This window comes from Lampetra planeri, chromosome 47, assembly GCF_965212315.1.
Source record: "Lampetra planeri chromosome 47, kcLamPlan1.2.h2, whole genome shotgun sequence".
Lineage (NCBI taxonomy): Eukaryota > Metazoa > Chordata > Hyperoartia > Petromyzontiformes > Petromyzontidae > Lampetra > Lampetra planeri.
This window is the reverse complement of record NC_136153.1, coordinates 9,341,844-9,358,826: the sequence shown is the minus strand read 5'-3', so window position 1 is coordinate 9,358,826 and position 16,983 is coordinate 9,341,844. Positions and strand designations below refer to the sequence as shown.

Genomic DNA, 16,983 nt, shown 5'->3' with positions numbered 1-16,983 from the left:
AATACGAATTGATTCTTGGCACCTCCTTCCGCCGAGCCACGCTCACGTGGGGAGTGGTGGCCCACCAAATCCTTATCAGGTGATCTGGTCCCCAATTAGTAAACTTGATAAGATAACGATCTTCGGAAAAGGAGAACCGTCGCAGGCCCTTACTCCGAGCCATTCTGTTGTCAGATAACCTGCCGATGTATCTGTTGAGATTGGTGCCTTTAAGAATAAGAACTGTTTTTGATTGTGTTTTTATCGCCGTATAATCTTTCCAGTATAATCATTCATTAACGTTAAGGTTTTCTTAGCATAGTATTTGCATGTTTTAACGACTCTCTCTCTCACTAACAACCATCGCGTTATGCGGGATCCATGTGCCGTTGTCAAGTGAAATCAGACAATCATTGATGATACTGTATTGATGCCGTGTTGACGTTCCGGGATTGAGAGTTCGCATACTATATCATAGTTGAGGTTGAATTAGTAATAAATTGATTAATACAGAAGTGGTTGTGTGATTCTTTCCTGAAGTCTATGCATAAGATCTGCTTCTGCGTTGAGATCTGAACTTGGTGACCTTAATAAACACACTAACACATACTCAGTAAATGTTAAAGCGATAACGGGGCGAACCGGGGACCTAAAATAGAAGCGAGAATGAGACGAACCTAGACAACGATGCCGAGTTAATCTAAGTTAATCTTGCATACTTACACCACACCTGCATAACTGCATACGATTAATTGCCGTATTCAGATCGATAACCCACCCTCGTCACCGAGGCGGGGTCTGGTTATCACAACGACTTGCATTATCATAATTACACCCACTCGCATAATTACTACGATTACCTCTCGAATTGGCATAATTAAATGTGCACAATTACATAAATTAACATATTTCCGGATAATTACACATTTGGCCAAATTTCATTTGATTATTATTATTTTCACTGAATATTCATAGCCCACATATACAACATAATAATTTCACCCACGCACGCATACAACACATCAAAATTTTCATACCCAACATATACAACAGCTCTCACCGCTGCAGCTCCCCTCTCTCTCTTGCTCTCTCCGCAGCTCTGACAGCCTCGTGCTGTCTCCCCACACACACCGCTGCAGCTCCTCTCTCTCTCTTGCTCTCTCCGCAGCTCTGACAGCCTCGTGCTGTCTCTCTCTTCGTCGCTCCTGCGACTCTCTGCAGCCACACCGCTGCCTCTGACACACAGCCTTCCTGGCTGTCCGTGCCCCCCTCCTCTCGTTCGCCCGCGTGGCCCCACTCTTTTCCATTCACACCCCGACTGACTTCTCTTTCCGGTTTACCCACTTAAGGACCCCAACCTTTCACCCACGTCACCTGGCTCCGCCTCCCCGTGACGTCACATCCGGAAGGTCGCTTACGCCCGCATTACATTATGACTGAAGGTATTGCGGTCTATGCAAACATGACTCCTTGTAAAAAGGTGTCAGTTTTGTTGCCAGATAGAAGGGTATAAAAACCAATTATCATATTTTTACTGGCAAATGAGGTTCCCATACTGTAGATGCTTGCCCCGAGCTCTCATACTCTGATGGTGCATTGTCTTTGAGTTGTGCGCCTTTTGGCGTCATCTGGTCCAACCCATGTGAGACTAGGCTCTAAGGAAAGCTGTCTCGGGTGTGGACCAATCAACTTCAAGGACAGTGCACATTATCAGAGTTAAGTTCTTTTGTTTGTATTATGACTGCAGGTATTGCGGTCTATGCAAACATGACTCCTTGTAAAAAGGTGTCAGTTTTGTTGCCAGATAAAAGGGTAAAAAAACAATTAACAAACAATAACTTAAGAATATAATAGTGGCATGTGATGTGTGTTGAACTTCTTTCGCACCGTACGTAGCCTTCACATACTTTTGGGGAGAGTGCTGTTAGCGAGCACTCAACCCGATCGCCAACGCTCACATCGCATTGAGTTGGCTGACCAAACGATTACGTAAGGTGGGTGACATTGTGCCAGAGAGTGACATCATGATTTCGGTGAATAATGAACACGTGTAACTACATATCCATTACGCACGTGTATCACGTAAGGAGGTGCGTTCCCTGGTAAGTCTGCTCCTGGTAATGGTTTAGTTTTAATAGTTTTAGATGGGAGGGTTGGACCAACAATCTCGCACACTCCATACAAGTCCTGCACTCCCTGGATGCAATCCACGACATGAAGGAACTTACTACAGTGCCAGGCACGTAACTCTGGACTGTTACAACCTTGACACAAGGGGTCCACAACTCCCTAACATCTCTACATCATTGACCTGGCCAAGGCCTTCAATTCTGGCCCGGGATTTCACCGCTAGCAAGCCCCGCCGAGTGCATCACCAAAGCCGCTCTGGCTGTGGTTGGGACCAGTCTAAAACTATTTTTTTCATCATCATCAGGTAAGGCCCCACTGAGCGAAACAGCTCTTCGTCAGAAGCGTCCTGGACAAATGATAGCTCAACCAAGTGGTTTATCGTGTGGAAATGGATAGCAGTAGCCAAATACTCTAACTGCATGTTGATTATAAATGTGGAAGGAATAAACGGAGGACCCGGAGAACAATCCATGCAACCATGGGGAAAGAGACATGCCAACTCCAAACATACGGCGTCAGGGTCGGGATCGGAACCACGACCTCGTGCATACCAGGGAAGGTAGTCAACATCTCGCCAACGCGGTCACTTGATTAACGTCCCAAGGCCCTGTTGTGTCTATACCCTTGTTTTTATTAAGAACAATTCAAAAAAAAATGTATATATATATATATTTTTTTTATTATATCTATATATATTTTTTTAATTACATAATGAAAAAAACCCACTACACCTCACAAGCACACCAGGAATCTATGAAACATGGAGGGCCATTAAAACGATAACAATTCGGTCATAGAGAGGTCAGAGACATCCAGATGGACAAAGATCGATGGCCTGACCTCCCAAAACATCTTGAGATGCACGGAGGGGGTGCAGAGCAGAGAAAAACAACTTTTGCAACTCGCGTTTTCCTTAAACGTTTTCCGTACCGAAAAGTAGAAACTTAACAAAAAGAATTAACCAACAAACAATAGGGGCCTTTTATTAGTAATTCCCTTATATTACTCGTATTCACCGCATACATATTATTTAGAATTATGTTTTTTTTTTATCTACATGACCCTCCTAAAAACTAAAGAGTACGATTTCTAGAAAGCTTAAGTGGAAACTTAGTTACACTTAACCTCAGGACATTAAAATATAACTCAGAATAAACACCAATCTCTGGAGAACTAAACTTGGCAAAGCCCTCAAAATAATGATGTAACGAGGATCATTACGAATATTCATTAAACATAGACGAATGATAACCACGATACTAAGACCGAAGGAACTCATAAGAAATATCAAGAATAAATGTAACACACAGGACCACATAAGGTATTGCATAAATCTCCTCGACCACCTTTGTCTTCCAGCGGGGTCTGACCTCGGAATGAACCACGTGGGGCAAGCAAGGAGGGAGCAAAAAGGTCACAGGGGGGAGTCGGTGCCTGACATTCCAAAGACATCTGTTTTTTTTCTGTTGTTTTCTCTCGCAAGAAAAGCGCAGAGAGGGGAGTCACGTTTTGAGTTAAGCACAAGCGCACATCACGAATAAGCAGTCTGGTTCGAGTCGTGCTCAGTCTCGCAACTCGGCTTGCGACGCGGAGTTGCGACGGGGCTCGCAAGGGAGCTGGGACAGATCGTGCCTCGAGGAAAGATGGGACGACGAGGGGTCGTAGAGTGACCGCCTGAGTGCAGTCTGTTACAAGTCGCGCTCAGTCTCGCGACTCGGCTTGCGACGCAGCGTTGCGACGGGACTCGCAAGGGAGCTAGGGCACGTCGTGCCTCTAGAAGTGATGGAACGAGGAGGGGTCGTTCGAGTCGCAGAAGTCTGAGTTCAACCTGGGTCGAGGCTGGGTTTCAGCCGTGCTCCGGCTGGCGGAGCGTCGTGAGGGAGCAAACACCGATGCCGATAGCAGGTGTCGCTTCTCGCAGAACGAAGTTAAGTGCGAGTGAAGCTGGCAGCTGCACGAACAAAGGAAGCACGGAGAAGAGAGGGTGACGAGTGACGACAAGCAATCAACCTGTAAAAGGGCGGAAATCGCCAAGCGTCGACCAAGCGAGCATCGGAAAGGACGAGCAGCAGCGTATGAGCAACAAAGGCCATCATTCATCGCCGGAGCGCTCCAAGCCAGTGAGCGCGCACAGCCGCGTGGTCCAGAGCTCGAGCCAACACCGCCTGAAGGGCGAGTGTCCGTGTGAAGTTGGCAGCGATCAAGGAGAGAGCGACAGCAGCAGCACGACCCGGGCGTCACCGAGCGTCGTGCCAACTCGTCATCTAGCAGTAGAGGGAGAGAGAGCGCAAGAGCAGCACGACTCGGACGTCACCGAGCGTCGTGCCGACTCGTGGAGTAGCTGCGCGCTATCCGACGACGGAATCATCGCGCACCACGACGGCGAGCGTCGTGCAAACTCAATCGAGCAGTGGAGAGAGGAAGGCAGCACGGCTCGCTGCGGCCACGCCCAACCCAGAGAGAACCTGGCCGCTGTTTGTATATTCCCTCCCACACCACACAAGCTAACGACACAACTCCCGGCTCTAAGAAATTAGATTAATTTTACAAGGGACAACGCACACACAACACGCACACGAATAAGACTTTAAAAAAAAATGTCTTTGCGTTTCAAAAAGGGTTGCCAATTCAAGGTGGTGCGTTCAATATCAACTGATCGTGCAAAGCAGTTGCTGCCGTCGAGTTACATGAATAAGAAATGTTTTAGTCATTCATTTTCGTTAATTGCATAATCTTGCCCATGAAATTATTGACGTATACTTGCTTTTGCATACTAGAGTGTCATGTGTTTGTTTAGAATTAAAATTGCTTAACACCAACTGTTCGAGTGCTTCTTTCCAAGTCCATGCAAAACTGTCTTATTCCTTAGAACTGTATCCTGTGATGAGATATGAAACTGGAGACCTAAAATAACATAACACACACTAAGATAATCAGTAAATGTTTAATCAATGATAATCGTGTTATACTGATTGATATAACTCTGGATAAACGAAAAAAAGCTTAATTATCATAACTGCACACATTAACATAATCGCAAGCATCCGCATAAATTACTACGATTATCTCCGTGATTATCATAATTTATGCATATAATTACCACCATTAGCATAATTTATGCATATTAATACACACATTAACATAATTAATGCGATTTGCGCATTTTTCGGAAAATTATTAATTTCTATTATTTTTATCTAAATTTCATAACCCAACACATACAACAGCCCCCAAAGTGCCTGCTGGGTCACCTACACGCAGACCGTCTGACACCCGCGACCTCTCTCGTGATCAGCCTGCCCAGGGTGGCACCTCCCGTGGTGTCACGACCCCCGCCAACCAACCCCGCAGAGACCACGAATATTGCCGGGGCGTGCGCTGCGCCTATCGTGGCCGGCTCATCGGAATCCTCCGGGATAAATTAAGATTCTGATCTGTTATATCTATCTTCTGATTACAAACTCACACACCTATACCACCAACAACATATGTTAAATGTGGTATGAGCTTTCCCAGAACTTATCCAATTGCAAAACTTTCTTAGGGAGTGCAAGTTTATGTTTTTGGGTTTTGACGTTGTGTTCAGGTGATAACTAATATTTTTAGAGCTGCTTTTTGTTTTTAGTTTGTTGTCCTTCCCCCTCACCTCTGATTAGCACGGTTGGCTACGTACAGAGCGAAATAAGTTCCACATACACACACAGAAAACTCGCAAGTGCAGAATTTGTTTTAGTTAAGAAAACTGTGATCGCACCCGTAACCCAATGCATGTGCACACCAGAGGAGATGACGTCACCATATATCAGTGTTCTTCACTCATTTTCAGAGGGGGGCACTTTCGCTGATGAGACATCATCAGTATTGAGGGCTGCCACACATTTGATGGTGGAAGGTGTTTTAACTTTGGCGTATTGTCGGGGTCAAACGCCAGAGCCCGCGAGTGGCCCGCGGGACGTTGCAATGCAGAAGAAGAAGACTGCCACACATCGTGGTGCTGCACAGACACAGTCACAAAGATCCCCCGTGTAGCCCTGTTCTGAGGAATTATGAAGACCGGCAAGGCACATGGAGGCTGTGGGTGACAGGCCCCACATCCGGCCACCTTTGTCTCCCTAGTGGTGAGATTTACACTGCCACCAGGTACTCATTTGAGGCTGAGTCGACTTAGGGGAGGCTCAGAACCGGATTAGATTTAGCTTTCCAGTGAAGTTCGACTTAGCCAGGAATCAAACTCAAATTACTGGGCTTATAGCACAATGCGCTAACTACTGTCCCACCCCTCCCCACGATATGCAGACATGCATACACACTACACACGATACACACACAGCCAATTATACATATTTTTCCAGTAAAATTACGTTATTATGTAAAATTAGATTGGTTAAACAATGATTAATTATTATTATGATCATCACATGCTGAAAAGAGTTATATTCCAATTGTTTGATTGGTAGGATAACAAAAGCTCATGTTGATTACTGTTGTGGTTCATGTTGCATCGGGACTTAATGACCTTCAAGACGCCTGATTTCAATGCTCAATCGCGTGCCCTGGAGATCTGAGATGCACAGAAAGATCAAGTGTGAGTGCGTGTATACATCCAGAGTTTTTATGTATCTACAAATGTGGTCGTTTATTGAGAATGTGTGTAAATGTGTGAGTGGTGTATTGGTAAGCATATACTGTATGTGTTTCAGTTGGTGTTTGATGGATGCTACTGGGCAGTTGTAACCAGCTGCCTTCCAGCAACAATGGAAGGCAGAGGGGCTACGCTCGCTACAACGAGTGGAGCGCCGGGCGGCTAAAACACAGCAAGTTAGCACATTAGGGGGCACAGGTGGTGCATTTGTCAGTCTCCTGCCAGCGGACGTTCAATACTTAACGTGACCTTAAAGTGCACATAGCCTGGCACAAGCACCAATGACGATTATCTGAATCGGTCCTGGGCCTCCCCCAGGGTTGACTCAGCCTCAAATGAAGACCTGGTATGATGTCTAAACATCACCAATGGGGAGACAAAGGTGGCCGGGTGTGACACTTGCCACCCATCCCCTCGTGTTCCCTGGCGTGAACCGCCAGTGCATGCACCTAACACAGGTGCAAGGCTCAGCCCTCTGATTCCTTTGACCATTTCATTTCTAACCCTCTTGATGAGAATTGGGCCGAGAATCCCGAAGTGAATTACACATTAACAGTTCTACCCATCATGCCATGTACCAGCAGTATTTTTTATATTTACTTTTTTTACATAAATGAGATCATTTAGGAATACATTTGCGATTATTAAAGGGTTTATTGGTTACTCGGGAGCTATTATTAGGTAACAATTCAGATGCCAAATTACAACTGCTCATCAGGGAGAATATTTACATTGAATTCTCATCATGCCCCATGGTGTGAACAATTGCAGCCTCCAACTCTGATTATACTATGTAACACGTTTTTTGTTCCTGGGTAGTAAGTGTTATTTTATAATTGCTTATTTCTCAAAGTTTAAAAAATGGATATTATTCCCCACAAACTTTGCTTTAGTGACCAGGACTTTATGTGAAGGAATGACACAAATGCACACGTTTTTTTCTCATTGAAAATAGGTAAATTTATAAATGTCAGTGTCCCAGTCACAAAAGCAAAGTTTGTGGGGAATAATAATAGCCATGTTCTGTACTTTTGAGGCGTACCTAATTGGGAAATAACACTTACTACCCAGGAACTATTTTTTTTATAAATGTGTTCCACAGTGTTATTAATGGAGTGGATGATTAACTTTGCTTTTGTGTCCTGGTCACAAAAGCAAAGTTTGTGGGGATTAATAGCCATGTTCTGTACTTTTAAGGCATAAGCAATTAGAAAATAACATTTACTACCCAAAGTTCCACAGTATAAATATCCACTTAGCATCTATAGTCTCTCTATGTGCTATGAAGATGAGTCATCGCCTGAAACGTTCCCTATTTCTATTTTTCTAGGCCACAGTGTTATGGACGATTGTGGAGTTTTCATAATTGAGTAACTGTGTGGTCAAGTCAGGTTACTGGGTGATTGTGTGATTGAGTCGGTCAGTAATTTAATGCATGTGGGGTGGATGGGTTTTTGGATGAGTGAGCGATTGATGGAACGGTGTGAGTGACTAAAATTATAAATTAACTGAGTGAGTATGGCGAGTGAGGAAGTGTTTGAATGACTGGGTAGTGAGTGGTGTGCATGAGTTTGTTAATAAAAAGACAAACAAGCAATGTGCTAAATTAATGACATGATGGAGTAAACACAAGTGATTGTGTTTACTACTGAGTTGGTCGATAAGCAGTTGGGTGATAAGATGAGTAGGATGAGTGGCCAATTGAGTGAGTGGATGAGTGAGTGCGTGAGTGATGGAGTGAATCAGTAAACTGGTGAGTGAATGGGCAAGTGAGTGAGTACGGTGAGCAGGTGAATGAGTTTTCCTCACCGAGTGTTCATTTTCAGTGGAATCTTTGCTCCCAGGGTCACATTAAAGGACTGAGAACGAGGAAGGGGGGCACACTGAGACAGGCAGAGGCACAGGGAGGAGAGGGGAGACGGATGACTCGAGGCAGGGAAGGAGGGAGACAAGGGAGTGAGAATGAGGAGACGTAGTGATGAGAGGACACAGCGAGAAGGGATGACAGGGGAGGAGAGTGCAGACAAGTGGAGACACGGGGAGGAGGGAGACATGGGGAATAGGAGGGGTACAAGATAAGGAAGGAGTCGGGGAGAAGGCAGACATGTGGGATAAGAAGGCACAGGGCGGTAGATGGATGCAGGGAAGAAGATATGTTATTTATAATCACGTAATAAGCTATGCTATAGGTGAATGCAATACGTTCCGTGTGTGTGTGTGTATATATAACACGGTTGAGAGTCAGGTGATGTGCTAATGTTTGTACCTCGTATTCTCCAGGCCCTGGGCCCGGGGTTGATCGCTCAGTAAAGCGGTCCTCACGGGACACCAGCAGAGACAGGCGAGGGCAAGCCTGAGGCCTCAGTTCATAATGGCCAGGGCCTGGGCAAATGGTAAGAGGTGGACAATATCACACGATAATACATATACCATTAGAAGTTCATTATAAAAAACAGTAAGTCGGTGTATGAGTGGGTAATGAGTGTGTGATTGAGTGGTTGTGTCAATGACTTATCATTCAGTGAGTTTATGAGTGGATAAGTGAGTTGTGGGTGGGTGGGTAAGCAAGCCATTTACTGGTTGAGTGAGGGAATGAGTAGGTCGTTGATACACTTAACTGAATTAGTTATTAAATAGGTGAGTGAGCAAGCAAGTGCGTGAGTGTGCGGGTGTGTGAATGAAACGAGTTGGTGTCTAGTAAGTGAACTCCCACCTGGAGTGCCCTGCTGTCTGGGCACTGGAGACCTGTAGAGCAATGAGCTGGGCACAGGCATTGAAGTCCGAGTACGATGGGGTGCCCATTTCTTTCTCCTCACCACCTCGCTCACATCATAGTAATCGGGGCCAGGGATGTCCTGCGAGGGGAGGTGGAGAGATGTTTTGGAGATGGCAACACCTCAAACACTCACTCTACTACCATTAAAAGTCATAGCCCTACCCTCTATGGGTGTCACGGTGGCGAAATGTTAACTATCTTGGCTGGTATACAGGAGGTCGTGGGTTCAATCCTGACTCTGACATCTGGTCTTTCGAGTTTGCATGTTTTCCCAATAGTCATGTGGATTTTTCTCCGGGTCGTCCAGTTTTCCCTCCATATTCAGAAACGTGCATTTAGAGTGTTTGGCTGCTATAAATTTCCACGTCAAAAGCCACTTCGTTGAGCTATCATTTGTGGCCAGGTCACTTGTGAAAAAGAGCTGTATAGCCCAGTGGGCCTTACCTGGCAAATTAAAAAGTTTAGTTTCATTTTTGCTTAACTCCTACCTTTTAAGCCCTGGGAGATACTATTTATATTTAAGGGCAAATAAAGAAAAACATCTTAACCGATAATGCTACCACTACCCTTACCCCTAACACTAGCCCTTCCTCTAGCACCAGCCCCATGACTCTAACCCCAACTCACCTGATTCAATGTCAAAAGTCGTGGAGATTTGGACAGAAAAACGGAGCAGGAGCCATTGTGAGTTCCCGAGTCAAGTACAGACACCTACACAGACACGACGGGGAGACAAGGAAATAGACATGAAACATTCAGTTTAGACTTAGGTATAGGACATCAGTTGCAAGATATTGATCTCAATTTGATCAATGCCACTGGGATTTTTCTCCAGGTCCTCCGGTTTTTCCCTCCACATTTAGAAACATGTATTTAAGAGTATTTTGGTGCAATAAATGTCCACGTGATACTCCACTTCTCGTTGAGCTATCCGTTGTGGCCAGGTCACTTCGGAAAAAGAGCTATGTAGCTCAGTGGGCCTTTTTTGAAAGCATGTCAACCACAAAGAGAGTATGCATCTTATTATGAGGTTCTATGTTTAAGCATTCATATTCATGAGGTCGGATAATATTCTAGAGAAAGTATTATTACAAAAGTTAAACCTCCCTGTGCCTAACTAATTTGGAAAAGCCTTTTTGCTTATGAGGAATGTCTGGATTTCTGCAAATCCTCCAATAAACATTGTTATTTTTATAATTAAAGTACAATCCGTTACTATAAGGTGAATTGTATTTACGCTTAATTAACAGCTCGCACACTCCATGAACATGTCACACGTTACAAAACAATAAACTCAAGAATTACAAAGAATTACACACCGGTGTGTTGGAGAGTAATATTGGTTGCAAAAGCCTACGTGGTAAACGGAAGGTAAGATAAATGTGAAATAAACTAAAGGGGGCATGGACAGCGATGAGACAGATCACGTGGATGCTTTGAAGCACAGGGCCCATGGGTTCGTAAAACCAGGGCAATCCTTCGGGGGTGTGTGGGTCCCAGGGAAAATTACACACCGTGTGGGCTGCCCCTAATGCCTTTCAACTAAAACAGAACTACACACAGTCTATCCTCCGATAACACGGTAGTAGTTGCGTTCTTGAAAAACACCGCATTATGGGAAAATCGCGTGAAAATAAATAATATAAATTAAAACAGTCTACAATAACGAGTGAGATGCATACACAGGCTGAACAAAGACTTGAGGCGTGTGGGTAGCATCGAGAAGCATCCAGTAGCATCCCGCCTTGTGGGATGCTGCTACGCCGAGGCAGCCACACAACCGCTTGTTCCTTCTCGCGCGACGTAGTTCCATTCACTCGATCGCGTTATAGCCAATTTGCATCCCCGTTATAAAAAAAATTGTTCCCTGAACACATTCACCACGTTATATCCAATTTGCGTTATGAAAACACGCATAATAGGAGAACAGACTGTATTACACCTGACACTGTGACGTCGCAGCGCAGCGGGCCCCCCAAAGCATGGGGCCATTGCCTCAATTCGCTGTACACCCTAGGGACGGCTCTGACTGCCACCACACACAATGCAATTGAAGACAATCCTTCGGCACCCGGTTAGGTTTTCTTAACACAATACACGAACCGCCGCAGGGAGTTGAAGCAGCCCAAGGCCCCAGAGTTGGCCTAGACGTCCCGCGGATCTGCACCCCAACAGCAGCCGCCACTCTTGTTAACACTTCCACATAACCAAATCTGCTCTACAAACAGCCAATAGGCAACCGCCGTACAGTCAATTAGAGCTTGTCATACCACGTGCTCAGTGACACACCAATGGGATGTCTCCAGCACGGTGGCTAACGGTAAAGCCGTTATGCAGTCACATGTTCGGCTCTCGAACAATAGGAGGCTTCCACTGCTGTGTCTAACGGCAGAACTGTTGTTGCATCACGTGATCGCCGCTAGTTTAATGGAAGGCCACCCGTGCCGTCGCTCAACTGCAGAGTGGAAATCTTAAATCGAGTTTCATTATAACAAGTATAACAATAACGAGTTTTACACTAAAAAAATAGGGTTCATATAAAGGACCACTTCTAGCGCCCTTACACTTCCTCGGCCAAATACGCGCGTTTAGAATTGTTACACAAGATTAGCAGAGCTCTACACCGCACACGACCTGATGCAGCTTCTTTAGCGTGGACCATATTGCGGTTGGAGTTTTATTTGTTGCGTTCTGTTTATCTAATTACGTCGGGTGCATTTCCGGCATGTTCTGAATTTCCGGTAAGCTGTAGTCTGCTTCCGAAGTTTCTGTTTGATGCACCTCCAATTAGCGCAGTTCACTACGGACAGTGCGAAAGTAGTTCAACATACATACATTATTCTGAATCAAGATCTTTATTTATATCCGATGAGGATTTATATCCGATGAGATATGAAGCTCTTTTTCATAGATGTCCAGTATTTGTATTAATCACGAGGCAGCAGGTCCCTTGCGTCCCAACTGAGACTCTCTACAGGGTACGCAATGAATGCCCCAAACTGAGGAGCTTCTGTGTGGGGTGGGGTTAGTCACGTGATAGTGTGCTGGACCAGGGTCATGTGACTGTGACTGCTCTCTCATTGGTCGAGGGGCCGAGGAGCCGAAGGCTGTCGCCATGGAAACCACGCTTGACCCCGGCGATGGTGATAACTGGTACGAGCCGGGGCCTGGCAACAACAAAACGAAAAGAGCATGAACAATAACAACAACAAATACAACGATACGTCAACATATTTCCAAACATTTGCTATATTTTGCACTCCTATCGGTGTTTATATTGTTTGTTGTTATAACTTTCTGACCCGCCCCCTACTGGACATCTGTGAAAAATTGCTTCATAGCTCATCGGATTCCTTCCGTCTTAAGTAAATATTGTGATTTTGAAACAACCCATGAACTCAATGGATCAGTGACTGCAACAGCAACAGATGCAGTCACCTGATGCACAAATTTAAAATTAAAAACTCTCCAGTAGTGTGCGACTGTGGTCATCTAGAACACACCGTACAACGTATAACGATGCAATGCCTCAATATACACTCCGCTACTCCTGACGCGGTTATCTGGCTTGACCACCTGAATGTGAAATTGTAGTTGTTCCTCTGCAGTTGTTCCTCTGCAGGAACAACTGCAGAGGAACAACTACTGCTGGAACAACTAGATCGTTTTCTTGTTTTTTTCGGTAAAGTCACGTAGAAGGGAAGTAATAAAATAATACAAATAAAATAAAACATAATAAAATAATTCTCACGACGTTTCGGCTACAACGCAAGCAGCCGTCTTCAGGTGAAGAATGAGACACTGCCAAGCTAGGAGCTTATATATAAGCTGAGTTGGGGGTGTAAGAAAAGCGCCTTAACAAAAGAATGTGCATATCAAGAGGAATTTAGCATATTCATGGGAAATGCGTAGGAGGTGGGCGGGGGGGTTTCAAAGTCATATTATGCCCATGCATTATGCAGGATCAGCAGCACCAAAGGGAGGGGGCAGGGGGTAGCATTAACAAAGGGAGGGAATGTTAATAGTATGTAGAAGCAATGAAACATGTGAATGGGAGAGCGGTGGTAGGAGACCTGCAGCGGAGCAAATAATGCACTCCCTGTGGAGAACACAAGATACACAGTTAATGCCAGTGAGTGGACTGCGGTCTGAAAGTCACCGTAAACGTGAACAACAATCAGTTAAGATCCGAAATGGTTTATTACGTCCTTCCAATGATTGCTGAGCCAGAATCCATCTTCTCGGTTGAAATTGTCTCTGTGTTTGTATATGTGGATCGCCTCATGAACGAATCTCTCATGGTAGCCAGATGGCTTGCAGAGAACCTCTGTCTTGGAGAAGTCAATGTCATGTGAGCCCACTGAATTGTAACAGTGATCTTCCACGGCTGAGGTGTTTGTCCTACCGTGTTTCAGGTCTGCTTTATGTTCACGGATGCGGTCCGAGACATGTCGTTTGGTTTCTCCAATGTAACTGCTACCACAGAGGCAACTTAGTTTGTAGACACCAGGGTATTGTATGTCTGGAACCACGTATTTTACAGACGGGACCAGATCACGGATTTTATGTACTGTGTTGAATCGGACCTGAATCTTGTGTTTAATCAGAATTTTGGAGATCTTTTTTGTGACCCCAGCAATGTAGGGTAAGGTGATGGTTTTGAAAGGCTCCTCAACAGGATCCTTCTTGATGGTTGGAGTGATGGCTTTACGGATTGTGTAGTCGGAGTAACCATTAGCCTTAAGAGCTTGGCGTACGTGTTTGAGTTCACTGGCAATGTGTTCCTGGTCGGAGATGCATTGGGCTCTATGGTATAGAGTCTTGATGAGGGAGTTCTTCTGGGATGGATGGTGGTTGCAATCCGGTTTTAGGTAGGCATCCGTATGGGTGGCTTTCCTGTAGACAGAATGGCTCATTGAACCATCAGGTCTCCTTTTAATTAGGACATCCAAAAAGGGTAGCTTGCCATCTTTTTCGACTTCCATGGTGAATCTGATGGCTGGGTGTATGGAATTGATGTGGTCGAGAAATTGGTCTAGAGCAGGCCGGCCATGTGGCCAGATGACAAAAGTGTCGTCTACGTACCTCTGGCCACATGGCCGGCCTGCTCTAGACCAATTTCTCGACCACATCAATTCCATACACCCAGCCATCAGATTCACCATGGAAGTCGAAAAAGATGGCAAGCTACCCTTTTTGGATGTCCTAATTAAAAGGAGACCTAATGGTTCAATGAGCCATTCTGTCTACAGGAAAGCCACCCATATGGATGCCTACCTAAAACCGGATTCCCACCACCATCCATCCCAGAAGAACTCCCTCATCAAGACTCTATACCATAGAGCCCAATGCATCTCCGACTAGGAACACATTGCCAGTGAACTCAAACACGTACGCCAAGCTCTTAAGGCTAATGGTTACTCCGACTACACAATCCGTAAAGCCATCACTCCAACCATCAAGAAGGATCCTGTTGAGGAGCCTTTCAAAACCATCACCTTACCCTACATTGCTGGGGTCACAAAAAAAGATCTCCAAAATCCTGATTAAACACAAGATTCAGGTCCGATTCAACACAGTACATAAAATCCGTGATCTGGTCCTGTCTGTAAAAGACGTGGTTCCAGACATACAGTACCCTGGCGTCTACAAACTAAGTTGCCTCTGTGGTAGCAGTTACATTGGAGAAACCAAACGACATGTCTCAGACCGCATCCGTGAACATATCAGACCTGAAACACGGTAGGACAAACACCTCAGCCGTGGCAGATCACTGTTACAATGCAGTGGGCTCACATGACATTGACTTCTCCAAGACAGAGGTTCTCTGCAAGCCATCTGGCTACCATGAGAGATTCGTTCATGAGGCGATCCACATATACAAACACAGAGACAATTTCAACCAAGAAGATGGATTCTGGCTCAGCAATCATTGGAAGGACGTAATAAACCATTTCGGATCTTAACTGATTGTTGTTCACGTTTACGGTGACTTTCAGACCGCAGTCCACTCACTGGCATTAACTGTGTATCTTGTGTTCTCCACAGGGAATGCATTATTTGCTCCGCTGCGGGTCTCCTACCACCGCTCTCCCATTCACATGTTTCATTGCTTCTACATACTATTAACATTCCCTCCCTTTGTTAATGCTACCCCCTGCCCCCTCCCTTTGGTGCTGCTGATCCTGCATAATGCATGGGCATAATATGACTTTGAAACCCCCCCACCCACCTCCTACGCATTTCCCATGAATATGCTAAATTCCTCTTGATATGCACATTCTTTTGTTAAGGCGCTCTTCTTACACCCCCAACTCAGCTTATATATAAGCTCCTAGCTTGGCAGTGTCTCATTCTTCACCTGAAGATGGCTGCTTGCGTTGTAGCCGAAACATCGTGAGAATTATTTTATTATGTTTTATTTTATTTTTATTATTTTATTACTTCCCTTCTACGTGACTTTACCGAAAAAAAACAAGAAGATGAAGCCCTGCAGTCACGTAAGCTTTAAATCGAAATTTAACTAGATCGTTTGCACATTCACAGTTATGTTTTCCAAATCTTTCCATATATGTATCGTGATCTATTAGCTATATTTTTGGATATTTGTAGAATCCTTCATAGATTTAACAAAATATTTTTTTAGGATTTTTTTTCAACATTTAAAATTAACTTTTAGTAACTATGATATCTTGAAAAAAATGTAGATCTTTAATAATAATAATTACATTTATAACGTGAGCAAATTTGCAGACGTAATGGCCGCAACTCAGAGGCGCTGAGCCAAACTCAGAGTCGCTCGAAAGCATGATTGTAGAGGTGAGTTTTTAAGTCTCTCTTGAAGGAGGCGATTGAGGTGATGCTGTGAATGTGCAGCGGGATATCGTTCCAGACTGTTGGAGCTGCCACCGAGAAGCGGCGCATAGACATGACCATCCTGGATCTTGGTATCAAGAGGAGGTCGTGAGTCGCGCTGCGTAGGCATCTGCCGTGTGCTGAGCTGCAAGTTGTCAATAATGAAGAAAGGTACGGCGGACAGGCAGATATGAAGGTATTGTGGCAGAGGCAGGCGATCTTGTATATGACCGAGAGGTCGCAAACGGGTTTTGATTCCTTACCCGTACCCGGCCGCACCAGGGTTGCAAACGGCTACCCGTACCTGGCTGGGTATCGGGTACAGGTACTAGTACCCGATACCCGGCCGGTTACGGGTAGCCGGGTATCGGGAAGGGTACGGGTATCAGGTACCCGATTGCGACCTCTGGGATGAAGCGATGTTGCAGGTGTAGTGACATAGAATGGTCACTACTGTGTCGGCCTGTACGAAGGCTGGGGGCCCCAAGGGGGTGCCTGGGGGTCACGTGGTGGAGGGATCCGGACCTTCCCAGAGGTGGGGGAAGTGAGGCGTGTCCTGGGAAGGGAGGCGTGGCCTGAAGAGAGCCAGCCATGCCGGGGC

General features: G+C 45.3%; 1 protein-coding gene across 2 annotated transcripts in view; it reads right to left on the bottom strand.

The window, feature by feature from the left end:
* Positions 1-568: 568 nt before the first annotated feature.
* Positions 569-16,983, bottom strand: part of LOC144733431 (sperm-tail PG-rich repeat-containing protein 2-like) — a 40,281-nt gene continuing 23,866 nt past the window's right edge. For both annotated transcript variants that reach the window (XM_078615341.1, XM_078615342.1), the window contains 6 exons: positions 12,561-12,694; positions 10,155-10,238; positions 9,465-9,606; positions 9,018-9,133; positions 8,561-8,634; positions 569-6,670 (listed from right to left, as the gene is read on the bottom strand). In XM_078615341.1, the coding sequence (XP_078471467.1) occupies positions 6,643-6,670; positions 8,561-8,634; positions 9,018-9,133; positions 9,465-9,606; positions 10,155-10,238; positions 12,561-12,694 (578 nt within the window). In that variant the 3' untranslated portion in view covers positions 569-6,642. The remainder of the gene's footprint in view (positions 6,671-8,560; positions 8,635-9,017; positions 9,134-9,464; positions 9,607-10,154; positions 10,239-12,560; positions 12,695-16,983) is intronic.